Source organism: Pseudochaenichthys georgianus, chromosome 17, assembly GCF_902827115.2.
Source record: "Pseudochaenichthys georgianus chromosome 17, fPseGeo1.2, whole genome shotgun sequence".
NCBI lineage: Eukaryota > Metazoa > Chordata > Actinopteri > Perciformes > Channichthyidae > Pseudochaenichthys > Pseudochaenichthys georgianus.
Genome location: NC_047519.1, coordinates 11,392,194 through 11,410,569, shown reverse-complemented (window position 1 = coordinate 11,410,569; position 18,376 = coordinate 11,392,194). Strand labels below are relative to the sequence as shown.

At 42.3% G+C, this 18,376-nt stretch overlaps 1 protein-coding gene across 3 annotated transcripts in view; it reads right to left on the bottom strand.

Annotated features, from left to right (window-relative positions):
- Nucleotides 1–18,376, bottom strand: part of LOC117462184 (disabled homolog 1-like) — a 49,937-nt gene that overhangs the window by 8,882 nt on the left and 22,679 nt on the right. For 2 of the 3 annotated variants that reach the window (XM_034104278.1, XM_034104279.1), the window contains exons 3-7: nt 13,587–13,726; nt 10,501–10,599; nt 8,392–8,523; nt 7,353–7,472; nt 6,946–6,984 (exon numbers count right to left, since the gene is read on the bottom strand). In XM_034104278.1, coding sequence (XP_033960169.1) covers nt 6,946–6,984; nt 7,353–7,472; nt 8,392–8,523; nt 10,501–10,599; nt 13,587–13,726 — 530 coding nt within the window. Of the gene's footprint in view, nt 1–1,573; nt 1,640–6,945; nt 6,985–7,352; nt 7,473–8,391; nt 8,524–10,500; nt 10,600–13,586; nt 13,727–18,376 lie in introns of all 3 variants that reach the window. The other variant, XM_034104277.1, reaches the window with a different exon arrangement.

Below are 18,376 nucleotides of genomic sequence, written 5' to 3'. Positions count from 1 at the left end.
TCTGAATCCATTTCCATTTAGTCCATTTTTCTATGATTTAGTTTTATCTTTTAGAGCAATGGGATTATGCTAATTCTACAGCTGTTTCGTTAAATCAATTCTACTTAAATCAATATTGATTGCAAACATTGCTGGAGACGGTGCGAGCTGGTTCTGGGAGTGTTAAACAAAGCCTATTGTTATTCTGCAACAGTATGTCTCAACTGGTTCATCTGACGATATCAAAACGCCTCGGCTCTGGCCTCCTTTGGATATCTCTCTCACATTTATTCAGACTATCTGTTGCTCTTACCCCGCTGCCTGTCTCCCCATCGCTCCCTCAACTGTTCCTTACGTTTTCCTCAAGCCTATTGATCTTGTTTCATTCTGAGATCAAATGGCAAGTGATTAATCTCCTTCTCTGCATCTTTCATCTTCAGAGGAACGCAAGATACAGAGAGGCAAAAAGAGGCGGAGGAGTAGGGAGAAAGGGAGAGAAAGGGAGGGAGGAGGGTAGGATTAAACCATACCACAGGTCTCTGGAGTCCTAGCTAGTCCTTCATTTGGTCCAAAGCCAAAAGGTCAAAGTGTTGGAGATATTAAAGGCTTTGGGTGAACTATCCAGACTGAACAACTGACCTTGACTCTTCTTTAGATGTTTTAGACGCTACGTGAGAAATGTTTTATACCAAAGAGTGTTCGGGTCAGGCATAAAGGAAACAAATGAGTTCAAATCAAAATGTCAGAATTAGTTTTCAAAAATGGATAGTTTAAATGTTGAAATAAGTGTTGAAATATTGAGAATAAACACATAATTCTTAGCAGGTATAATCTGGTTTGATTTATTTCTCGGGATTCAAATGTATATAAAAATCTTCCTACGCCGATTCTGAATACTGGCCCTAACTCTCTTTGGTACTTTTAACGTAAACTGCTTATTTGTATTATCTCTAAATATATAATCCTAAATATGTTCCTAAAATCAAACCAAAAGGCATAATTCTTCTCGGAAATGGCCTTTGAAAGTATTAACATTTTATTTGTTGGAGTTTTCATTGGTAGTGGGCGGAGACCGCCAATCCCATGCTGGATTCAAACGGCCTTCTTATGCAAAGTGACGATGCACGCATGTCATTCTATTTGTTGATAACCTCACTGTTTAGCGTATGCTCTCATTACATTGCTCAGAGCTGTATTCAGTTACTGCTAATGCAAATACAATAAAAATATCCTTCTGCTGTGACTAACTGGCGAAACAGAGGCTTCTATTGTGAAGAAGCCACATGCATTGGTTCCCATGGTTAGTGTTGATTTAACCGTAATGCTACCAGTTGTAACTTGAACATGAATATAATAGATCCTAGCTGTATTTGCTTCTTTCTTCGATGGTGTTTTATCTTCAGCCATGTTCAAAACTGAAACCCTAGTTTGACCTTCTACAGAATCCTCAGAAAACCGTTTCTCCAAAAACAACGTGCCCTTTGTAACTTCTTTAGGAAAGGTGCTTCACAGTCATGTTAGTACTGTTACCATACTATTATATCACAGGGTATGAAAGGGGAGAAGAAAAGGGGGGCAATGCTTGTCTTTGTACCTGATAAACGCTCTCCTCTGACTGGTGGCCACGGAGGGGTTCGTGTCCAGCCTCAAACACTATGTACTATAGAACAGAAGTAGTGGGCAAGGCGTAGAGGTGCAGAGAACAATGAGATGGGAAGACAGAGAGAGAGGTTGGCATATAAAACAGAGATACAACGAGGGAGTGATACATGACGAGAATAAATGATAGCACAGGGGAGCGAGAATGGCGTCGGGCAGGGAGTGAAATGGAATAGCGAATAAAAAAAGGCGGTGAATGGGGGTGGGGGGGAAGTGGAGAAAAAGAAAAAAAGATTGAGGTGGGAAGAGGAAAGAGCACAAGTATAATAGGTCAGGCAGTAGTTCAAGGCAATGTGGAGGTTTAAGCTAGAGGTCTCCTTTTAACATCAATGATATGATGCTCCACCTCTTTGAGAGGTCAGAATATTCAACTTGAGATCCATGAGTGAAGTCTCACTTTGGTCAGTGTCTCCTCTTAATATATGTATTTATAAAAAAGTCTCAAAGGATCTCAAATTTTGTTTGACATTTTGGGAAATATGTTTATTCACTTTTTTGTCGAAGATAAGACGAGAAGATGGATACCATTTTCATATCTGTACGATACATGTGTAGCTGGAGCTAGCAATGGATTAGCTTTGTTAGCTTAGCATTATGACTGGAAACAAAGGACACTGTCTAATTGTGAATGAAAAACACTATGAAGAGTAACTATTGAAAAGAAAAAGTACCTTTTTGTCAACAAATAGAAACTAAAAGACAACATGAAAGACAGACAATGAGCTAATGATTGGATGATGAACAGAAGTCATTTTAAACAACCTGCTACGTAAGCAGAATCACACACATAGCCTAGCTTCTGATTATAATAGTATCCTCCACTGCACAAACAAATCTCCTGTGCAGAATTATAGCTGTTGCACTGCCATCTTCAGCTCGAAGTATTTTCAACCAGGAATATATGAAGGCTCTGTCAAAATGTTCCTTGACGCTTTCAGGTCTTGAAAAAAACAGATTTATGGGCTACATTCTTCTACAATGAAGTGAAAATTAGACAATAAGTGCCTCAAAAAAGTTGAGCCGGACTACAAAAACATGCAGGCAGTACACAGATTTTTGTTTAAAGTAGAATAACATCGTGTGGAGAATTACATGTTTACGTTACTTTAAGTTGGGTGTATTTCATGTTGGAAGGAATGAGAAGGTTCTAGGAAGGGTGTCAACTCTCTTAAATTTCCTCAAGATGCTATATTAATACCCCAACGCTACGTAACTGTTGAGCTTCTCTGCTGGATCTAAACGCAGAAAACCACAGCACTTAAAAGAAGTGGTTGAATCTAGCTTCAGAACTAATGCTTGTTTGAATGCTAATGCAAGGTGAGCCTCCTGTTCAATCAGCCAGCGTTTGTAAATGATAAATTGATTTACGCTTTAGGAGAGTCTGTTTTCTGTCAACATGACTTAAATACGGAGCCCCCTAGGGGACATGAAAATAAAAATTATTTGAAAAAAATTAAAATAAAATGTTTTTGCGAGATATCGCAAAACCTTTGCGAGATCTCGCAAAACCCCTTTGCGAGATCTCGCAAAACCCCGTTGCAGTTTGTAGACGGTCCCTAAGCACTCCTCTCCTTCCTCCAGCTGCAGATTGTGACCAATTCTTGATGTTTAGCTCGGATGACGGCGCGTATCGAACTGTTCTGATAAAAACGACTCTGTAGCTCGTTGTCTATCTTGCTATGATTGTAAAGTCATGTTGTTTGTATTTTTACAACGTTATGTTCGTGAGTTATTGATCCGCGAAATTCGAATCTGTCAATAACTCAGCTCAGAGGAACGTGCATGTCCCCTCGCTCTGAGTGTTTTCTTGAGGTGTCTTCACTTATGTGAAACCCTTTTATATATACAGTCTATGTGTGAAACCCGTGCCTATTGCCAAGCACTGATGTTATATCTTTATATTTAAGGCCAAGCTCAAAGTAAAATCGATGAACCACTCCATTGTTGTGGTTTCTGTGTTGCCGTAGAAGCCGAACTGACCAGGAAGTACTAAATGAAAAGTATTGCGAGATCTCGCAAAACATTTATTTTATTTTTTTTCTATTTTTTTTTCTTTTCTTCTCCATGTCCCCTAGGGGGCTCCGTACTTAAAGGTAGGGTGGGTAAGAATGGAGAAACCAGCTCGAGTGCGCTAAAATTTGAAAGTAGGCTACGCAGCCGAAAAAACTCTGCCCCTTCTTTCAGACTTCCTAGAGCCCTCCTCCAACACACACGAACGCGCACATTAGCCGCGTTCACACTGCGGTACTTTTAAGCACGAGATAAGTTTGTGCACGAGATGGAAGGCTGACAGGCAGGTAGGCCATCCAGTTATTTTAGTCGGGTTGTGCTTTTTACAGCGCCACGGCTTCCACAGATGACATTTTTATTTATTTATTGTCAAAGCATTTAATGAATTAATTGCTATCGGGATGTTAAGAGCATTCCATGGAATAGAACAAAAAGTGTTTCTGAAGTGAATTACCTACCCCACCTGTAACAGAGTTAACATGGACACTGTGTTTGCACAAACATGTCCTTCACCACTAACCTTGAGAAAGATACTACAAACCCCTGTAACCATGGTAACTGTACACAGGGGCGCCGTAAGGGGGTGAAAAGTTAGGACGATTCTAAGGGCCCATGACTGACAGGGGCCCCAAAATGTTCAGAACATTAAGAAAAAAATGTAAGTAACCTTTCATCAATCCTCAATAATTAACATTAATAGAACGTTATATTGATAAATTACTCACTAAACTTACGATTCATTTAACTTATTTTCTTCCAAAAATGTATTACCCAAAGCCTCTGTACACCCCCTTCTATTTACATATAATGGTTTAGTCCTGCCTCCAAACGCGGTGCGGCACCAGCACTTGCAGAGAGTGAAAGCATGTGAGGAGGGATGCTAGTACTTAGCCTACATATGTGTGTTGTACCATGTTTCAACGACCAACAAAGTCAGGCTCTAAGAAAAGAAGAGAAAGACAAGAGAGAGGGACTAAAGGGCGACAGTATGTCACCCAGTTTTCACAAGAAAAGGTGGGTGTGGTCCATGAGTGGTGGAAATGATTCTGTTAGCTAATGTTTTTTTGTTTACTAAGCTGACATTAAGTACTGTTAATATCTTTATAGAAAATGCAGAGGTCTTTCATTTCACTGCTCTTTTAGCTGACATTTAAAGGTATGGTAGGTAATTCACTTCAGAAACACGTTGTTATATTCAATGGAATGCTCTTAACGTCCCGATAGCAATGAATATATTAAATGCTTTGACAATAAATACATACAAACATGTCATCTGTGGAAGCTGTGGCGCTGTAAAAAGCACAACCAATCATCTGAGCTGGCCCAGCTAAAATGATTGGATGGCCTACCTGCCTGTCAGCCTTCCATCTGTGCACAAGCTTATCTCGTGCCCTCATTGGTCATGTGCGTGTTCGTGTGTGCTGGAGGAGGGGCTCTGTAAGGAACTCTGAAGGAAGGGGCAGATTTTTTTCGGTTGTGTATTTTCAAATTCTAGCGCACTCAGGCTGGTTTCTCCATTCTTACCTACCTACCTACCTTTAATAAATGCAGGCACATTTTTAGCGCCTATTCATACTAAATCAGTTGTCCCTCCCCCTGCTGCCAGGTCCAACAGATCCATCTTTAGGCTCAGCAGCCCTGTCCCCCCATAAGCCTGAACCTGAACCAGCTTTTCCCCAAACTGAAGGAGGTGAGCAGCATTGTGTTGAATGACATGCCACTTAACATATCTGAAGGGAGACTGGAATACAATATATATATATATATATATATATAAAACAAAAAGCTAACATCTAATTTAAATGATACATTTCAAACACAGTATTTTCCCACATAGCCAATGATCTATATAAAACAAAAAACTGATTTTAGTCTATTTAGGATGATGGACAGTTTGAAGCATTGAGTGATCAGTCTGTAAACAAAATGTTAATCACAGACATTTTGGCTATGATATTAATACTAATGTTATTATATTAAAGCAGGGGTGGGGAACCTCCGGCCCCCGGGCCGTATACGGACCGCTAGACCATTTGATACGGCCCTCGAGGTAATTTATAAACAAAGTGGCCTGTGCCTGGTGGTGGGGCCCAATGTGATATATTTTCATGGGGCCCAAAATCCCTGGCGGCGCCCCTGACTGTACACAACAAAAATGGCAACAGCTGTAGCTTGAAAATGCTTGGGAGATACCAAAATGAAAAAAACATGACACAAAAGAGACTATAGTTTATGACAAAAGACTAAATCAATGCTAAAGTTAACACTGTAGCTTGATTTTAGTGCAGTTAAGCACATTTGGTTTTACCTTTGGACAAAACCAGGTTAAAAGTTCCCCCTGTTTTCAGTCTTCATGCACAACTATAGGCAAATCAGTTGCTGGCTCCATTGATCTTTAAAAAGAGCTTAAGGAAGCAGTTGCTAACCAAATATGTCAAAATTGAAGATTGAAATCTAATGTTTTGACTGCTGATACCGTTTGAGGGTATTTGGTCAATGTTAGGTGTTTTTAGCTTGTAATGTTTCTGTATATTAAATGAAGTCTCTCCAATTCTAAATGTGTTATACTGTAAATACTCTTTCTTTAGTTTGATGGGACCCTTTTCTAAAAGCTTAGAAATAGAATCGGTTTGTCCCGTTTTACATATCCCCATTAGGTCTTATGATTGCACATGTATTTGTGAATAAAATGAATTGTATCCAACCGTATCGGCGGCAAGAAAGTATAAAGTGAATTTCCCAAAATGTCAAAGTGCTCCTTTTAAGATTCTGGCCACAGTGTGGAGTTTTGTCAACCAACATCAACATCATCCAAAGCTGCACATGGAATGACTTTATGCAAAACACACTTCTGGGGGGTGGCTGGACGAACCACTGAACATAGCATTCAGAGTAAGAGTTAGTGTTGTCTGTATTCAGTGTGAGCAAACAGAAAAAAAGAAAACATGTCAGGCAAATAAATGCACAAGGCTATAAAGAAGGGGAGGGGGTAACAACCAGTCTGTTGGGGGGTGGGCATGTCTTTGGAACACAGATCAACTGAAAAAATATGGTTTTACAACACTGCACTGGCAAATGGGAGTTGAATGGTTGAACAAAACGGTCCATCGGATGGTCTTCAGTGTATTACTGGGATGGTGGAATATCATGAATCATTAATTCAAGCAGATCAGTGACTGGAGGAGATATTTAAATTGAGTTTTCTTGTAAAATGCAAAGCTTTAAGAGTGAAAAAACAGCTAGAAAGCATCACAGTCAGCAGGGTGTGGTTGCTGCGCTGTGTGCCACTGGACCTACCTGGTACACTGGGTCGTCCACTTCGTCCTCCAGGATGGTCTGTGCAGGGGTGGGACACAAGGCAGACGACACGTTTTGGTTTTTTAAAACAGTGAGACAGTGCAGCCCAATTTAGAAAGTCATTAGAAAGGAAATGGAGGAAGAACGGGTAACAAAAAATACATTGTATGTGTCCTTTCCTGCAAGCGAGCATAACAACACATGCGTTTCCTGTCACAGTACCTGACTCCAATAAAACAAACCTGTTGCATTTCCATTATATTTAGATATTCAATATAGAAATCAATGATGCATCCAAACACCGTCTGGGATGCACTTCAGAGGAAGATGTCTGTTGTGTGAATGAATTGCTGGCGAGATGTAATGTGTGATCTCGAAATGAAACTGAGAAAAAAAACATGTCCTACCTGGTAGACCGCCTGCTCACACTGTTTGTCCTTCTGCGCTTTCTTCTCCATCTCCTCCCGCTGTTTAATGTCGTAGATGAGCGTGAAGAGGTCGCGCAGGTCGATGATGAGAGGCTCCGCCTGGGCGAAGAGGAAGACGGGGATGTACACATATTAACAAGAGGGACGTGAGGAAGGAATGGAAATGGGCAAATAAATACAAATTTGAGGAAATAAAGAATAGTTTGTTCAGAGAGAGATCAAGGTGAATGAAGTGCAGTGTTTTGAAAGATGCACATGTGGAGGAACGCAGCGAGAAACAGAGGTAGAGGAGTTTTAAAATGGTCCAGAAGATCTGGGTGAAAATGAACAAGGCAGGAAGATAATTAACTTGTTTGCTGAAATACTTTAAAAGCTTTAGTAATTCAACTAGAAAACACTCTAAGGGTAAAATAGTTTCAAAATTCCGAGATGATAAGGATTTGATTGAACTGTGTTATCCTCTTCTGGTGACCTTTGTGATTCAACATTATTTATTTATTTCAGTCACACAACTTATGTACAAATAGTAAACCCTGAACACAATTCTGAGGTGACAAACAATCTAACTGCTTGACTTTATTTAACCTCAATTCATTATTATTATTTATCAATAATATTTTGTATTACAGGCAGCTAACCCTTAAACATAATCCTAAGGTGACAAGGAGTTAATTCATAGGTATCATCAATTCAATTAGCCTTTATAATAAACAAATGTGTCATGTATTTATAGAATTATTTCAATCAGACACCTAACCTAAACAAGTTCAGCCACAGAAAAAAATACTGAGGTGACAAGAACTTGAATTAACCGTGTTATAATCATCAATACATTAATAATTAATATGCTGAGGGACCTTTGAGATGTTTCATTTCTATAATGTATATCATTTGTGTCAGACATGTCACTTACATGACCCGATGATGTAAGTGCAGGATATGAAGATGTTGGCTCTGGTCTACTATTGCTTGAGACTTGACCTAACCTAAAGTAACCTGAAAACCGAAAATGTCATACCGACTGTGCCGTCTTGATGGCCACAAACTTGTGGTGGCTCTCCTTCCCGCAGACATAGCCAAAGGCCCGGTGGTCCCTGGTGTCCTTGGCGATGTAGCTGATCTCGTGCACTGAGTGGTGATGCATGAGCACCTACGTGGCACACGTGCAGGGATACAGAAACGACCACATGGGCTTGATGAAAACGGAAAATCTGACAATCTTGCTCCCCTTAAAGATGCAAAAGCATGTCTTGTTCCATTTTCAAATAGTGTTTTACGAGCACTGTACACGGTGTTGGCAGGGGAAGTAGGTCAGACCTACTTTAAACATCTTTGCATATTGTGGAGCCAAACACAACCGACACAGAGGGAGGAGAGACTCAAGGGTGTTCCAGTCTATATTACACAGTGCTCTATCGGCACTATGGTTACTATGCAATGTATAATCCAGTCACATGATGTTTGTGCTGTGCTTTATGTCAGATTATGTCAAATCTCTTGGACGTCCTTACTACTGTATGTGTGTACTCTCTTATATAAGCAGGTTTTGAGATGCTCTGATATCCAAAATCAGGAAACTTTACTTTTTTGTATAAGAAACCTCGCAAAACATAAACACACACCCAGATATACACACGCAGTCATTCAGCTGTCATTCCGGCACACCAGAGATACATTTAGGCACTGGGTGGGGAGGAGCTTTCATTCGAAAAGTAGCCGATTTTCAGCGGGGAGCGTCGCTGGTAACGTCTTAATGTAAAATACAAAACGAATACGACTAGTCTACTGGATTCAGCGCAGAATCAAGTCAGCTTTACATAAAGTGTTTCCATCACAGTGTTGCTGACACTGCTGATCCCCGTTCCCCCATAATAGCTCGAGAGGGATACTAAGTGTGGACTAGTGTTATTTACTGCCGGTAATCAGTAAATACAATGAGGAGCATTAGGGGGCATTTTCCAAAACAACAAATGAGCTTGTCAGAAAGCTGGTGAGCTATTTGGTGGTGGCGCAGGGCTTAATGTTCTTTTTCATTAACAGTGAAAGAAGATGTTATCAGAGATGGGTGGGTTTTTGTTTTGGGGGGGGGGGGGGGAGTAGACGGTTGGTGGTGTGGCGGGGGGTCGCAGCCATGGGACAAACGCTGTGGCGTAATTATCAGTTTAGCTGTAACGACAGCTGAGGTGGAGCCGTGGTGTAATTAGCATTAGCGGCAATGATCATTAAGGGGTGGAACGGAGTGCTAATTATCGGTTAGCGCTGATGAGCATAGTGGGCCTATGCAGCCAACGCTACGCCCCAGGATAGGGGAGAGCCGGGCCCCCTCGATCATCCTGTAATGGCACAGCAGGCCTCGGAGCCCGCCAGGGGGACGGAGGCCAGTACGGAGGCGGAAACAGCCCAGCTCGTAACATTGCTCACTGCGCTATCATTAGCAAGCAGACAGGGCCTGACAGAGCTTCCAGTAAAGGGCCTGCAGTAGACCTTAGATCTAACGGGTTAACCCAGTTTACTTAGGGTTAAATATCAAATACAAGACCTGCAGTGGAAAGCTGTCAAGTTCAATTGTGTCTCAAACTAACATTCGTTTTCATATATTTTCTAGGAATCTGTTATTTGTCCGGTCCTTTAAATGTCAAAAAACAAGTTTCTTTGTATTTCCTGTTTTGTCAGACTCACTTTGATATGCAATAAAACAAAGCAATTAAACTACCTGCACATTTCAGAGGCTCAACATCATTTTTTTGTATAGAAAATTACCTAAATAATAAATCTATCAGCATAAGCACTACCGATGATGTTTCCCTCTGTCGTCAATCAATTAGTTACAGATCTTAGTTCAATCTTTATGAGTTAAAGGGAAACATGTTATGTGGACATTCCGCATTGATATTTGGACAGGAAACTGGAATACATATGCAACTGTTTTTATTTCAGCACAACCTTGTGAATCCTCCTCCCTCCACACAGGTACTTCAGTGGGAGCAATAAGTCAACCGGGCTGACAAGATGGCGTCGGTTGGCAGCCGCTGTGCACTGAAGCGTGCGGGCGTCTGCCCTCTGGATGTCCTACACTGTAGGATCACGGTACGGCAGCTGGCGAGGGCCTCGCTGACATGCTACTCACCCCTGATCTTTCACAGTAAATCTTGATCCCGCCGAAAGAGACCGTCAAGAACACTCTCTGCTTGTGCTCCCCTTTGGAACGCGCCGAGGAAGCCATTCCCTGCAGGAGATTAAAGGAAACGACATGAGGAGATGAAAGGATATGAGCTCAGCATGAAAGATGGTGAGCCCTCGCCTCTTCTGGCTCAGGTGAGGGTGACAGTGGGAGGAGGGGGGGGGGGGGGGGGGTATTGTAGGGTAAGGTGACAGTAGTTGCGTAAGGTGTGATAGGACAGAATGTTCTTTCATGTGCCGTTTCTTGAAGCTTCCCTCTCAAAGGAGTTCACACGTCGACTTGTGAGCAAGAGTTATTATTATTGAGGCCTTTTTTTCCAAGCATCTTTTTCTCTCCCTTTTCTTGAAGTAGGTTTGCTGCACTTCAACGTGACATACACAAGTGCTAGCTAACAACAATAAGGTGAGATTTGCTGACAGAATGGATCGCTGCTGACCGACCAGCTCGCTCCGACAACTTGGCATAGTGCTGACTGAACACAGCAGGCAGCCTTTGAAGTACGTTTTTTCCCATGGATCTCAGCAGCTCACATTTTCCTTCTTACATTCTCAGCTCTAATAAAGAAAACAATTAACATGTCCACCGTGTTCCTTTTGACGCGACCTGTGTGCTTGACATGTCTTTCATATAACAAAGCCTGCAGGAGAAGAGAAAGTCCTGTCTGCTGTGCTGAACACATCTGCAGGACCAGTAACGCTGAAGAGTGGTCGACCTCAGCTATCCTCCACTTTACATTTGTTTCTCTTAGGGCTCAGCTAATATTCAAAGAGACATAACGGGTTACATAAATCACAGTTGAGCTCTACTTCCGCAGGGAGATGTTAAAGCAACATATCCATCTTTACATGTATCTTTAATATGAGAAACAGAGGAGCTGAAGGAATCAAGGGAGTGTGAATAGGGTGAGGATAAAGAGCAGAAGAAGCAATGGGGATAAGGTGAAGATGAAGTAAGTGAGAGAGAGGCGGGCGGGCGGGCGAGTCGATGGATGTTGTCAATCAGCTATCGGCTTCTCAATTTGGTGGATTAGTCCTCAAGGCAACGAGAGGCAGCTCAATAGAGACCACGTCGCCTCCTTTATCCCCAGTCCAGATAATAGCAGGTCTGTATCGACTGCCCCATAGACTGTAAATGGCTGCTAGCTGGTGAATACTGGAGTCATATGGAGGGCACTGCTGAAATGTCATCGGGGCGGGGGAAGTTGTTTTATTGGACATATAGGCGATGAGAGGCTTTGCCTTCAGGCTGCTCTCCTCTTCTCTTGGGGCTTCCCACACATTTAAGCCCCAGCAAAGAGTGTGAGAAGATACTTTAAAGAAGCCATGGCGTATACGTCCTCTTTTAGAGGAAGACTTATCCCGTAGCCACCTACTGCAAAGATGCTTATGTGCTGCTATTTCCCCCCCAACAAAGAAAGTGATAAGTATTGCCTGCCTTTTACTTTGGAGCCAAACACAGCTGGTACTTAAGAGGATACAGAATTACATTTTGAGAAGAGGAAGCATGCTATTTCTCAGTAATATGTTCTTTATATTGATAATTGCACGTTAGCTAAACCCCTATCCGAACAGCAAATGTCAAACCTAAATTAGCAAGCGTAATTGGGCGTGGTGGGTCTTTAAAGCTTTGGATTGAACTTTTTACTTGTAATAAGTGTTTATAAGTTCTAACATAAGCTTCAAAGTTTAGAATGTTGGCCTGCCTAGCATTATGCCCAAAGTAACCATGTATCATTCCTAACATGACCAGGGCTGTTAAATCCACAATATGTGGTGCGTACAGGTTATGTCAAAGCAGCCGATCAGGATGTTGGACTAATGGAGACATCTGAAATGTGTCCTTAACGTTCTAACAGTACAGTGTTATAGCAGGAGGAACAAGGTGTATCAAGTGCTCTTTAAAGACCCCTGTTTCAAGATTCTTGTTGCCGTTGTGCCACAGGAATATTATTACGAAAACCCAACAGTCCAACACATTTCCCATTGGACCGGAAGCCAATTGGTCCCACAGTCTTTTACCCCAAAAGCAAACACCCGTCGGTCTGAAGGCTCATTGCTCTGAGAATGGGTGTTTGCTTTGTGGTAATGGACTGTGGGACAAATGGGATTTTGTTGTTACCATTGGGGTTTCCGAACAATGGGCCTTTGGAATAATGAGCAGAGCTTGTGGCAGAATGATGTTGTTATTTTAAGTAGGTCGGTAGCTAGCTAGCTCTTGTCAGCCAATGCATTTACGGTAGGCGGCTATAAACGAGAGGATTGCTTTGGTATTCCACTCACTGAGATCAAAGAGCCATTGTTGTGAGAATTACTAACACCTGTTTTTGGCATGTTCGAGAATGGACCCGTGGAAAGGCCTAGCATGCTAGCAACAGTACATTCCTGTACACTACTACAAAATAGGTTGGTTGACACGCAACCCTTTCATCCACGATCACCAGTACTAACACTTTTTCTCAACTAACTAAAGGGCTGAATTTCACCTCATTTTACTTGCAACATTCTAAAGAACACAGGCTTACATATTATCTAGGTCACATTATCACAGTTTGCATATGTGCGACACGTATATCATCGCTGTAAAAATAGAAGGCTGGGACTGACATGAGAACACATTCAAGAGGCAGGGCGGGTGTTCTAAAGTGTTTGCTTTAAGCGTCTTAAACATACAGTAGGACGCCAGTTTGCCTCCAAGGTCAAAAACAGCTGTGTGAATAAATATGGAGAGCTTTGAGCAATGCTAAAAATAAAGCCGCTTATTAGAGGGATATTGAGGCTGCTAACATTTTGCAACAGACACAAAACAACCTCACAGTAGCTACGTGATAAAGAGCTGCAGAATAACACGGTTGGACTTTTATTTGTTCCGCGTGGTCAGTTCTAACGGAGCTTCAGTGAGTCCTTTGCAGGAGAGGACAGCTCTATGACTCATTCAACAGACAATACAGACATGCCCGGACAAGCCTTTTCCATATCTGACTGTGATGAGTGAAGGAGCTCATTGATTCCCCCCCGACATTCACAAACACACACCTTGAGCTTCATCATGGAGTCCTGGCACAGCTTGTCCCCGCGCGCCGAAGTCACCTCATCAATCCCGATCAGCTTGGCCTTGTAACGCACGCCATCTCCACGGAAACGCTTAATAAGCCCCACCTCAGTGCGGTCCTGACCTGTGGTCGGGAAAGAAAAAGAGAGGCCGAAAAATACGGAGGAGAAAACATGAAACAAGGATGTGGGCGCGGCTGAAACATACAACTTTAGCATCGTGCCCCTGCTTGAGCTATAGGAGCTGCTGTGTGCGTGTTTGTGTGTGTGTGTTGTGAGAGTTGGCTGTTCCGGTATAAATATGTATGGAATAGGAAATGCAAAATGAATTGCAAATTAGCAGCAGCGAGCTAAAATTGAAAGAAATTTGAACGTGAGATTGAAATTTGAATTTGAGACTGAAAATGAAGTTGAATGAAGCCGGTGGACTTAATGAGAAAACAACCAGAACATTGAGAACACTCTGCGGTCGCCAATTGCAAGGCATTGTGGGGCATTCAAACAGAACGCCCGGTCGGAAGGTTACGGTGTGGGGGGCTCACTCCTACTCCTGACCCACACCCACAGTTCCCATGGGTGCCATTGGTGGTGACAAACCAGCTTGAATGGCTGCTATTGAGAGGAATCATCTCGGTCCAGTGCTCACCCATAGTCCACCGGGCCCTCCCTGGGTGATGGACGTCGGGTGGTGGGCTGGTGGTGTGGGACAGGGGGGGGCATCTGTGAATGTGTCTGGCCCGGCCTCAGGCTTTATAATGTCATTCCTCACCTTCTCCATCGCTGATTATTCTGTCTATCATCTCTGGAACTGCCCTGACATCACCTTGACACCGCCAGGCTTCTCATGTTGTCTCCACGCTAAACTCTTTTGATTATGACATGCGAGCTTTAGCCCAGTTTTGTGCATATGCAACGTATAAATCATCCTCACATAACCTGTGTTGGGTTTGTTATCCGCAACACATCGTCTCCTGACACATTTACACGGCGGGATTCCAGAATCAAGGTCACCATCACCTCTGAGAATTGAACAGTTTTCAGGCCCCTTGCTCACTCATTTCTAGGTCAAGAGTCCCATACAGTGCACCCGTTAACGGCACGTTGAAGAGGATAGCTGAGCCGTGTGAGAGAGAGGAAGAAGGTTTAATATCCCTAATTCAGACCGCCAAATAACTCAAAGAACGTATTACATCAAAATGACTCTTTCCCACCAAGAAACACACCGTACATCTCCTCAAATGGAATTCCATCTAAGATCTAATCAATTTCCAAGAAAAATCTAAAAGGTTTGTGAAAATTGCGAGAAAAAAGAAAGCGTCAAATGCTAATTCACCAGGGGACAATTCTCTGAAGGGGGGGAGGGCTTGAAGAAGCTAAAGTCATTAAAGTCGCTAAGCAAGTGAATGTGAAATCTGGGTCTACTTTAGACTTGTTAGGAAGCCAGAGGATAGGAGTGTTATATACAGCTCTGAACATTAAGCCTGTCACTACCATGTAGAGACATTAACATTTCCACATTGAAACACACTCACTAAGAAGACAAACTTTAGACAATGCTGTTTCAAAGCCTGCTGGATAGATGAAAGAAGAGAGGGCGGATGATAATTAGTGCTGTAATTTATTCCAAACCATACCTCGTAGAGCGACTAGAGCCTATTCTTCCGGCGTTATGTATTCCATCCAGTTTGTACTGACTCATACACTAATGTAATGTAAGATGTATGCTGCTCCAGTTGCATTTTAAACACCATCGGTCCAATTTAGTGCAGCTCTCTCCGATGAGCTTCAACCAGATGTTCGGTGCCATTTGTTTCTTTGCATACAGCGCGCCATGTCCCCCTAATAACACTTCAGGAGAGATTTAGAGGGTTATGCACAGATCCTCAAAAAAAAGTAGGACTTGCATACCGAATGAGCGCCTTGACACAGCGGCATAACTCGTACGCTACGTGCTCTGGGTTCAGAGCACGACGAGCGGCGTGCTGTATTTGAAAACTAAAGAGCTGCGGGGCATGCTGTTTCATGTTGTTACTTTAACTGTAAGGAAGGAGAGGAGAGAGGCGGAAGGTGTGTGTGTGTGTGTGTGTGTGTGTGTGTGTGTGTGTGTGTGTGTGTGTGTGTGTGTGTGTGTGTGTGTGTGTGTGTGTGTGTGTGTGTGTGTGTGTGTGTGTGTGTGTGTGTGTGGTGTGGTGTGTGTGTGTGTGTGTGTGTGTGTGTGTGTGTGTGTGTGTGTGTGTGTGTGTGTGTGTGTGTGTGTGTGTGTGAGTGAGGGGAGTTGGGGGTGATACATACTCCTCTGGCTTTCTGGATTTACAATTACCCAAGGTTGAACGGTCCTCACAATATTTCTGGCCCATAAGCTTGACGCTCATAATTTGCCTGACAGAGGGCTGCCTAAAGCATTGTGTGCTATTATTGTGCGTCTCAGTGCATCCCGCACATCGGACAACATGTCTGGCTGCCATACAGGATCCCTGGTGGTCTAAGGTGCAGAGGTCATAACAGAGGGGTGCAGAAATAAGTCCTAACATGTGGTAGTGAGTTAGCATTTTACCACTTCCGGTTCACTTGTATCGAAATCAATCTTTTTTTTTTTTTTTAATGGTTATATGTCCAAAATAAGATATGCGGTTAAAACAAGTTTAAGAGATCCTCAAGTATTTTTCTATAACATGAAATACGTCAGTACTGTCCGGCTGAATATCCGAAGCTTCTATGTGTCCCCAAATGACGGCTGCTACCAAGTTGCTAAATAAGATTACTAAAATTAGCACGCCAAACATTAGCCGCCTTTAGTTTAGCGGGTGGGATGCGAGCCGTGAAAACGTGATGTAGTTTGTTTATAGCAGGGTGGTGCAATAGAGTCTGTCTGCAGACCGCAGCAAGGAGGCGTTTCCTATAGGGGCGTTTCCTATAGGGGCGTTTCCTATAGGGGCGTTTCCTATAGTGAACGACGGGAGCCGGCTCTCGCCCGCGAACGAGACATTTTTTGTTTTGTTTTTGCGAAGGGATCTAGATCGGCATGAAGGCACATTATGCAATGTGCAATGTGGACATTATCCCGCTTATTACACATGGCCACATTCTCAACAAAGTAACGACATGACTCCCAATAATAATTGAAATGCTTTTATGGATTTAGAAAAAGATTTTATTGATTTAAAAAATAGTTTTTTGTATTGATTTAAATTGACATGCATCCGCTAAGAAAAGTAGTCCGTTGTTACTGTTTGAACTAACGTAACAACGGCAGGAACTGCTTCTATAGTGTTTTTGAGGAGCTTTTTGATTACAGATTTGAAAACATCGTTGCTTGCTTTAAAAGTAGCACAATTCATTATGTCAAACCTTGATAGATATCCCTGCCCTAATGCCAAAAGTAACTGGCAACTGAATATATGTCGCCGTAGCTATGATGTCTATGTCTGGACCGCTGCGTAAAAAGGAGGGTTTCTGACCCATTACTTCTCTTCCTACTTTTTGTCCCCCTCTTCTCCCCGCTGCAGCCTAGCAGTTGATCTCAAAGCACGCTCCCCTCTCCTGCAGGGAGAAAAACTATATTTATATACTTTATATAGGTCGATACAGTAGCCCCTTTTTTTTTAAATAGTTTTTATAGGTGTTGCCATTTGTTTTGTGTAGCGTGGTTCTACAAGCAAGTCAATGCATCCATTGGGTGGTATCAGAGAGTTACACGGGTCTGTAAATGCAATGAAAACAATTGGCCACAGCAAATAATTTATATTAAACATGTAATTTTTACTTTTGAATACTTTAGTACAAAGGATGTCTTGAATAATTTAAGTGATATAAGTGTACACATATAAATCATTAGTCAAAACAGCGCTACATTTGATTTAATTAAAAGGTATAATATGTGGTAAACTGAAGAGCCCTTTGGGAGCCGAAAGAGCCGGCTCTTCTTGGTGAGCCAAATGATCCGGCTCAGCAAGAAGAGCCGGAATTCCCATCACTGGATGACTTCTTCTGCGAGGATTTATAAAAGCAGCTGGATAAAAAAAGTTAGGAAACGCCCCTATAGGAAACGCCCCTATAGGAAACGCCTCCTTGCTGCGGTCTGCAGACAGACCCATCTCGGGTGGTGGGGGCCACATAATGTATGTACTGGCCACCAGGGGGCCGCAGATTCACTTGGAACACACACACACACACACACACACACACACACACAAATTCCATGTGTTGTATGTAATTATTAACAAATTAAGTCTGACATCTTTATTGACATTTTATAATCTTTCAGGGAACATCCTCTAATAAGCTCGCTAAACAAATATCAGTTCACAGAAATGTTATTTATTTTGTACAAGTGGCATGTTTGTATTGAACAGGTTATTAAACAGTGGAATAAAACTATTTTAAACTATTAGAAAGCACGGAAAATGTGTGTGTATTGAGATTATTAGATGACATAAACATGAAGTCATGAACACTAACCCAGACATTAGTTGTCTGACTTGAACCTAAGACACTTGTAGCCTGTCTGTAGGGGAGAGTCAACACAGACACCTGTCAACCCGCACTCTGCTGTTCCTCAGCACCGCCCCCCCCTCCCTCCCGCTGACATTATGAATGAAAAGCGTATAGTAAACATAGATAACACGGCAGGGTCCGTAACAGTTTCAAAATACAATTTTGAAGCTTGTAACGGCCCCCGGGCCGCCATTTGCCCATCCCTGGTTTATAGCATAATGTTATCTTTTTACATCTTGCAGTTGCATTTATGCATCAGAAATCATCAATATGTGGAGATT